At 39.1% G+C, this 8,909-nt stretch overlaps 1 protein-coding gene across 1 annotated transcript in view; it reads right to left on the bottom strand.

Moving 5' to 3' along the window:
- Positions 1 to 1,080: 1,080 nt before the first annotated feature.
- LOC125486432 (alpha-protein kinase 1-like) overlaps positions 1,081 to 8,909 on the bottom strand; it is a 19,794-nt gene continuing 11,965 nt past the window's right edge. The window contains exon 5 of the mRNA XM_048613873.1: positions 1,081 to 1,658. Within this exon, the coding sequence (XP_048469830.1) occupies positions 1,081 to 1,658 (578 nt within the window). The remainder of the gene's footprint in view (positions 1,659 to 8,909) is intronic.

Raw genomic sequence — 8,909 nt, 5'->3', positions numbered from 1 at the left:
CCATCAAGAAAATGCCTCCTTTATCCCAACTCAGTCTTCTATTAGTTAGTCAATCCTCTGTCCATGCTAATACACCACCTCCAACACTAGGAGCTTTCATCTTATTAAGTAACCTAATATGTGGTACCTTTTCAAACACCTACTGAAAACTCAAATATCATAGATCCACTGTTTCCCCTTTATCTATCTAATCGGTTACTTCCGTAAAGAATTCTCAGATTTATCAGGTGTAATTGCCCCTTTATGAAGTCATGCTGACTCTGTTTGATCATAGTGTATTTCTAAATGCTGTGCTATTACACCCTTTATAATAGACTCTAACATTTTCCCAATAACAGATGTTCAGCTAACTGGTCTACAGTCACCTGTATTCTGTCTCCTTCCCTTCTAAAATAAAGGTTCTACATTGGCAGTTTTCGAATGCTCTAGCAGTTATCCAGATTCTAAGGATTCCTGGAAGATTACTGCCAGTGCATTCACCAACTCTGTAGCTACTTCCTTCAATATCCTAAGATGTATTCCATTAGTTTCCCTAGCACTTCTTCTCTATGATGTCTATTGTATTAATTTCCTCTCCTCCTTTTGCCCTTGAATATTTAGTAATTTTGGAATGTCTTAGTTCCAGTCATTTCCAATAAATAAAGCAAATAAACATATGAATCAGGTTATTTTGAAATTTACCACATGGGGGAATAATACAAGCAATTGATTCATTGGTGTCTCAGAATAATCAATGGTCTTAGGGAATCTTTATTATTAGGCAATAATAAAAATAAAAAACTGCATTTGCTGGAGATCTAAAATAAAGACAAAGTGTTGGAGAACATCAGCAGGTCTAGTACCAGTTCTGAAGTAGTCCTGGACTTAAAACAGTAATTCTGTTTCCTTCTCCACAGATGCTGTCAGAGCTGCTGAGTTTCTCCAGCATTTATTACAGCATCTTTTCTTCAGTTCATAGAACAGAATGGTTTCTGCTCTCATATGAATTGTAATTCCCTAGTCTGTGACTCAAGGACTGGTGCTACTCTGCAACATCACAAAAGAGAAATTATGCTCGTGCAATATTAAGCAAGTTAAAACTTACCGGACTGTTTCCATCCAGTGGTTTCTTTGGATCTCAGGGCCCCTTTGCTGGTACACCGAACACTGTTGTTGCTGTTGATAGACTGAGCATTGTTGCTGTTGCTGATACACAGAGCACTGTTGCTGTTGCTGATACTGGTACACAGAGCATTGTTGCTGTTGCTGATAGACTGAACACTGTTGTTGCTGCTGATACACAGAGCATTGCTGTTGTTGCTGCTGATACACGGAGCACTGTTGTTGCTGCTGATACACAGAGCACTGTTGCTGCTGTTGTTGTGGGGTATTGGCTGGCACTAATGGAGGGTTCATTAGCAGAGGAGGAGCTGCTAGGGGTGGCTGCTGAAATGGTACCATGTGTAGAGGTGGCACTGGCTGCTGAGAAGTTGGCACAGATGGAAGCTGTTGAGAAGAAGTCGGTCTGTATGTTGTTGAGATTCCAGGTTGCATACGAGCATGGTAAGATGGCACTGGCCGTGCAATGGGATAACTGGTTGAAGTGGGAGGTTGACAGGACAGGCTTGCTGCCTGAGTAGTGGGTGTGGGACGAGCTAAAGCCCTTGAGAAAGCAGAATCTAAAAAAGAAAAGCAAACAAAAAAAAATATAATGTTTAGGCAAATTCAGTAGAAAAAATAATGTTGATTCATGAAATATAAAAGTTGCTAAATTTGTTTCATTACATTACAGTACAAGCAACAAGTTTCAGAAAACTCTCAGAATTGTTAGAGTGAGGAAGGAGCCATTCAGCCCACCGCATCAGCGCCAAGTCAAAGAACAAGTGATCCACTTGCTGGAAATATTGTCACTAACTGAAATGAAACATATCTAAAATATATCAACTCTACCCTATCAAACTAATTCCAGCCAGATCTATCAAGAAAGCTGCACCAGCAAAAAAAAAAACAACCATATTTTCATTACTGTCTTTCTAGGCTGCATGAATAATCAGGATTTTATACTGATGGCCACTAATTTGAAGAGCTCCTAAAAGTGGAACTATCTTCCTCAACCTGACTATAATAAAAGTAAAATACTGAAGACAGGAGAGATCTGAAACTTTAAAAAAAAGTGCTTGAGAGACTTTGGAGAAAATCTATAGTGAATTCAAAAATTTAACTTTGTTTCTCTCTCCACAGATCTTGCCAGGCCTGCTACATTGCTCCAGTACTTTGTTTTTATTCCCTCAAATCCACCTGCTCCAGTCCTTTCACAATTTTAACAATCTCCGACAGTCTACACTTTCCTAGATATTAAAGCTCCAGCTAATAGCTGCTGCTTACTAGTTTTGGTATCATGTCTGTAAATCACTTTTTCAATTCCTCCAATACATTCAACTAATTCTACAACATGGCAACCAGACTATGTACAGTACACCAAGAGGGATCAAATCAAGTTTCTATATAACCTGACTACTTGCACATAATGAAACTAACTGGGTCCTTTATTTTATATTCTTTTATGGGTCATGGGCATTGGTGGCCAGGCCAGCATCTATTGCCCGTCCTTAATTGCCCTATTCTAACTCTACTATTTAAGAAAAGTGGTAAAGAATAATCAGGAAAACAGAGGCTTGTCAATTTATTATCAGTTGTGGGGAATTCTTAGAATCTGAGATTAAGACAAAATGACTGAATGCTTCGAAAGATTTGAGATGATCAGAAAGAGCAAGCACAGCTTTGAACAGGGCAAGACATATCTAACTAAACTACTTTCAGGAGATCATTTCACGTTGGATAGGAAAATATATGCATGCTTGAATGAAGAAATCAAAAATTATAAAAAAGTGAAATCACATTGCCCCAGAGAACCGTTGTTTATTCTCTCATTACAGAGACATGACTGGTGGCGAGTTTAACCTGTGGGTTACCACACCTTAAGTTGGGGGTGGGGGAGAGAAGGCAGGGCCTTCATGGTGACCTCAACCAGTACAAGAATTGAACCTGCATTGTCACTGAGAGCGTGTGTAAACCAGCCACTAATTACAAACATTAATACAACGTTGGCTTTTATCCCAAGGGTGAAGTTGTCTTTCAATTGCTAGTCACACACCATGTGGAGTACAAAAATCAGTCCTGGACACTTCAAGAAGGATAAATGGGTCTCAGGGAAGATGAATTACAGGTTTACCAAAAGGATATTAAGGCTAAAAAGAGTGAAATGACGCGAACTGTTGGACATAAAAGATCCTACGGCAATATTTTGAAGAGGAACAAGTGAATTATCTCTAGTGCCCTGGCTAATATTTACTCCTCAATCAACTTCATTAAAACGTTACTAAGCTGCTATCACATTGCTCCTCGTTGGAACTTGCTGTGTGTAAACTGACTGCTGTGTATCCTATGTGACAAAGTAATATATTTCAACAGGACTTCTTTAGTTGTTACATGGTTTGAAACACCTAATGGTGAAGTGCTCTCAAGTGTACGCTTATTGGAGTAAGGAAGATGAAAGGCTAATTTGAAGAAATGCTTTGATCGAATCTGCATCCATGTCGCACCCAGGCAGTGCTTTCCAGATTCTGACCACTCCCAGAGTGAAAAGGTTTTCCTTATGTTGCCATTGCTTCTTTTGCCAATAATTTTCCTTTCCAGGGTCTACTGATATTTCTCTAACACTGGTCCTCCAGAAAGAAAAAGCCACTAAGAGAACTTTAATTGTCTTGAGAGTCAATTAGCTTGCGGCACAAACTTTGCCATCAACGTGCTTAAATTTGTGCTTCACCCCTATAGCCATATGAACTGACCAGGCACCGTATCATAATGCATTGTAAGAGCAGAAACAATGACAGAAACAGTGAATCAAGCAAGAATCCTGAACCAAAATCAGTAATTAAAATAGATCATGGCTTATCACCACCAAGTGAAATCTGGCACCAACTAGGTAAGACCTGACATTGAAACATGCCCAAGAATAAACTTTCAGGGTCAATGCATTGAGTATAGGAGTTGAGAGGTCATGTTGCAGCAGGCCACTTTTTGAATACTGTGTTCAATTCTGGTCTCCTTGCTATAGGAAGGACGTTGTGAAACTTGAAAGAGTTCAGAAAAGATTTACAACAATGTTGCCAGGGTTGGAGAGTTTGAGCTATAGGGAGAGGCTGAACAAGCTGGGGCTACTTACCCTGGAGCGCAGGAGTCTGAGGGCTGACCTTATAGGAGGTTTATAAAATCATGAGGGGCACGAGTAGGGTGAATAGCCAAGGTCTTTTCTCCAGAGTACTTTTGGGAGTCCAAAACTAGAGGGCATAGATTAAGGTGAGAGGGGAAAGATTTAAAATCTTAAGATTTAAGATCTAAGGGGCAACCTTTTTGCACAGAAGGTGGTGTGTGTACGGAACCAGCTGCCAGAGGTGGAGGAGGAGGCTGGTACAATTACAACATTTAAAAGGTATCTGGATGGGTATGTGTATAGGAAGGGTTTAGAGGGATACAGGCCAAATGCTGGCAAATGGGACTAGATTAATTTAGGATATCTGGTTGGCATGGTCAAGTTGGACCGAAGGGTCAGTTTCCGTGCTGTACATCTCTATGACTCTACGAGTGTTAGGAAAGGACAAGGAGAAGCACTGCATCACTGAAATGTTAGGAATTTAAATGGAAAACAGTTAATGCAGAATCCTTTCAGGTTGTTAGTCATATTAATAAGAGTTTATAACAAAGTATCAAATATTTGAATGTGATATTGAAGTTAATGTTTGTGGACAAATGAATTCATAAGTGACAACAATAAGGGATTTAACTATGCAAAAACAGTATTCCATTCTTGACTTTATACATTTCAACTCAACTAAAGCTCCGCTGTCCATAATCCTTTCGTAGGAATATAAGAAATAGAGACAGGAGTAGCCCACATGGCACCACACATTTGCTGTGCCATTTAATACAATCACATCACAGCTTCAATGTTACTTTCCACCCATATACCTCTCAGCACCATCAATGGAGCAATCCCAACCAACTATGGTAGAGAATTCCACAGATCCATAACCATGGAGTGAAAACATTTTGCCTCATATCAGGCATAAATAACCAGCCCCTCTCTATATCTGCTGAATCACAACCAGAGTTGTGCACATTTCTAGGAGTTCACCTCTCGGTCTCCTGAACCAAAGAAAGCGTAGGCCCAATTTACACAGCTTCTCATCATCAGACTACCAAGGAACCAGACTAGTGAACCTCTGCTATACTGCCTCCAATTCAAATGTATTCTTCCTCAAACATCAAGGGTAAAACTACACAATGTCCTCCAGGTACTGTCTTATTGAAGCTTAATACAGGAAAACTTTATTACCATACTCCAGTTCCCTTGCAATAAAGATCAACATGCTATTCGCCGTCCTAATTACTTGTTGCAGCTACTACAAAAACAAATAACTTTATATCCGACATTATACCCCAACTGTTACCTTGTTGTCCATTCACTTAACTGTTTATAACCTGTGTCCTCTCAGTTTGTATTCCCACCTAGCTTTGTACCATCAGAAAAAAAATCAGATGCATTACTTAGTCTCTTCCCAGGTCATTAAAGTAGATTGCAAATGGCTGTGGCCTCAGCATTGCTCTTTTGATTGGATTTATTATTTCACTGTACCGAGGTACATGTGACAAAGTTTGGTTTTACATTCAGTACAGGCAGATCATACCATATAAAATGCATAGGGTAATAGAACAGAGCAAGGAACACAATGTAAAAGAGCAGAACAATTATAGGACATGTAAGAGTAAGATCTGCCGTAAAGAGCTCGCAAAGAGTCACCGTGCGTTTGCACCATCTTGATGAAGGTACATCCTAGCTGCACTCCTGGAATTCTTCCACCTCTCACCTGATTCTCATCCTGTAAAATCCTCCTTAAAACTCATCTCGTTGATGAAGATTTTGGTCTCCTAATAACTCCTCCTTTGTCTTTTGATAATGCTTCTGTGAAGTGCAGTGCATTTTCATTTCAAGCTAATTTCCAAATTTTAAAATAATATGTAACTAGCAAAATGAAAGGGCAATGTGCAAACCAAAATGTTGGTCAAGAGATGGCAAGGGTACAAATCAGAAATATTGAAATACGGAGAAGAAGATTGTACAGTGTCATTAATAATGAAAATCAGAAAAAGTCACCCTTTATTTCATTGCAAGGCCCCTTTCCACAACTTATATCTACCTCCATTCTGTTCTGTGATCTGTCCTCACCAGGAGAATTTCACAAAATCAAAATTAAAATCTAAAAGCAGAAAAATCTAAAAAGCTTTTATTTATATAGATTATACTGAAATGTCCCAAAATGCTTGACAGGAGCATCATTAGACATAAACGGATGCTCAGACAAAGAAGGAAACTCCATTTGCATGGTCGAATTGATGGGTTTTAAACAGCAGCTTAAAAAAGAGGGGCTGAGAAGCAGAGTGGTTTGGAGTGGGAATTGCAGAGATTAGGGCCCAAGCTGCTCAAGACATGGCTACCAATAGTTGGGTGAAAGCACCAGGGAAGTTCAAGAGGAAAGTGGTAAAATGAAGATAACTTGGATGTTCATTGGAACCTTGGAAGGTTCTAGAGTTAGAGAGGGGAGCAACATGGGGGATTTAAATTTGAGAATGAGAATTTGAATATTTTTGGTAACAAAAATTTGAGAAATAAACTCTGAATTTCATCTGCTGAAGCTTCACACAGTAGTGGTCACTGATACTCCTGATCAACAATAATCATGACAGTTACTGATTACTTTACAATATTGAGAGGACATCTTCAGGAATGATGATGAATGATAACAGACAATTGTAGATGTTTAACAATGAAATCCTTACCTCTAAAATGGAACCTGTAACATATACCTTTAAAGTATTATAGATAGTAAAGCAAATATATGGAGAAGTAGAAGGGTTAAAAGGTTTAGTTATCACAGCATACAGAGCATAGAAACAAGCTATAGAGCTCATCTCATGTGTTCTGGGTTCTATACTTTGTACAAGCCTTCTCCCATTTCCATCTACTTTATATGCAGCTTCTCTCAATGATTCTCTGTTCCTCTTTCTCTCATGTACTTGTCTAATTTCCTCATGAAATATCCAAGCTATTGACCTCAAGCACTTCCTGTGGCACTTCCACGTTCTACCCACTGTCTGAATGAAGAACTTTCTTCTTATTGGATTTATTCATAACTACCTTGTACATGTGTTTTCGATTCTCCAACAAGTGGAAACATTCTTCCCAGATCTGTCAAGTTAATTGATAATTTTAAATATTTCCTCCATTCCATTTTCTCTAAATTTTTGTTTTCCTAAAGCAAAGGCCCTACTGTATTGAATCTTTACTTATTATTGCAATTTCCAACTTCTGGTACCATCCTTAGAAATCTTTTTACACTTTAGTTCCAATTTTGTCTGTGTCCTCTGTGTCCACATATGTGTTGACTAAAACTGAAAATGTTGCACGCTGATCAGTCATGCACAAATTCAACACAACATCACTACTTTTGAATTCTCTACATCTAGAAACAACTTATTTTGTTAATCTCCAATGCTGCTTTCAATGGTTTTTTAACATATATCCCGGGACCCCAGACAGCTCTTGTGGAGAAGTACTAATGTCACTACCTCTGTACCAGGAGGACCGGGTTCTAATCCCACCTGCTCTAGAGGTGTACAAGAACATCTCCAAATAGACCCCTTTGTTCTTCTGTTCTTATCTTTCAAAGTGCAGGCTGGTGACGGTCATTTTGCTAACAGTTGTCCATTTTGCAAATTTTGTACAAAGCCCCCCAAAAAAATTAAAAATGCTTTTATAGGTACATTAATCACAACATGATAGTCGCTGGGCATTCATGTTTGTGGTAGAGAAGGAAGGAATAACGGAGATTCTAAATAAAGACTGAATCTCAGTTTTGATAGATGCAGAGAACACTGCGATTAGACAACTACGAAAAGAGGTTATGGAAATATTACTAAAGGTTATTATTTAGAGACGGGTCTAAAGGTGCTACACAGGCATCCGTTAGAGAAGTGACAAGGATCTACTGATTAAAACTAAGGGGCCTAAGCTATAATTTTAAAGAACTTCCAAACCCGATCTCCTCCAAATGGAAGGCCCAGAATGGAATACACTTCTTCAAAAGCAGATATAGTCAATACTTTCACTATAAGGACACAAAAAAGCTTTTACAAGGATGCTACTGAGATGACAGAGTTTGAGTTATAAGGAGAGGCAGCATAGGCTATGACATTTTTTTCCCGCTGGAGCATAGGAGGCTGAGGGGTGGCCTTCTAAAGGTTTATAAAATCAAGAGGGACACAGATAAGATGAATAGCCAAGGTCTTTTCCCCCATGTAGGGGAGTGCAAAACTAAAAGGTGTAGGTTTAAGGTGAGAGGGGAAAGATTTAAAAGCGACTTGAGGGGCAACTTTTTCATATATAGCGTAGTGTGTATATGGAATAAGCTGCCAGAGAAAGTGGTAGTCGTAGGTACAATTTCAACATTTAAAAGACAATTGGACAGGTACATGAATAAGAAAGGTTTAAGAGTGATATGGACCACATGCAGGTAAATAAGACTAGTTCAGTATAGGAAACCTGGTCAGCATGGACAAGTTCAGCCAATGGGTCTGTTTCCATTCCGTACGACTCTATGATTGGCCAGCAACTTATAACCTCTTACGATACTGGATGAAATTACTGTTTTAATCAGGAAAATTCTGTAAAAGGAGGTCACTAACAGAGAGACATCAAGAACTGCAGATGCTGGAGTCAGAGATAACAAAGTGTGGAGCTGGGGGAACACAGCAGGCCAGGCAGCATCAGAGGAGCAGGAAAGCTGATGTTTCAGGTCAGGACCCATCTTCAG

Source organism: Rhincodon typus, chromosome 29, assembly GCF_021869965.1.
Source record: "Rhincodon typus isolate 14 chromosome 29, sRhiTyp1.1, whole genome shotgun sequence".
NCBI lineage: Eukaryota > Metazoa > Chordata > Chondrichthyes > Orectolobiformes > Rhincodontidae > Rhincodon > Rhincodon typus.
Note: the sequence above shows the minus strand (reverse complement) of the source record. Positions and strands in the feature narration are given on the sequence as shown.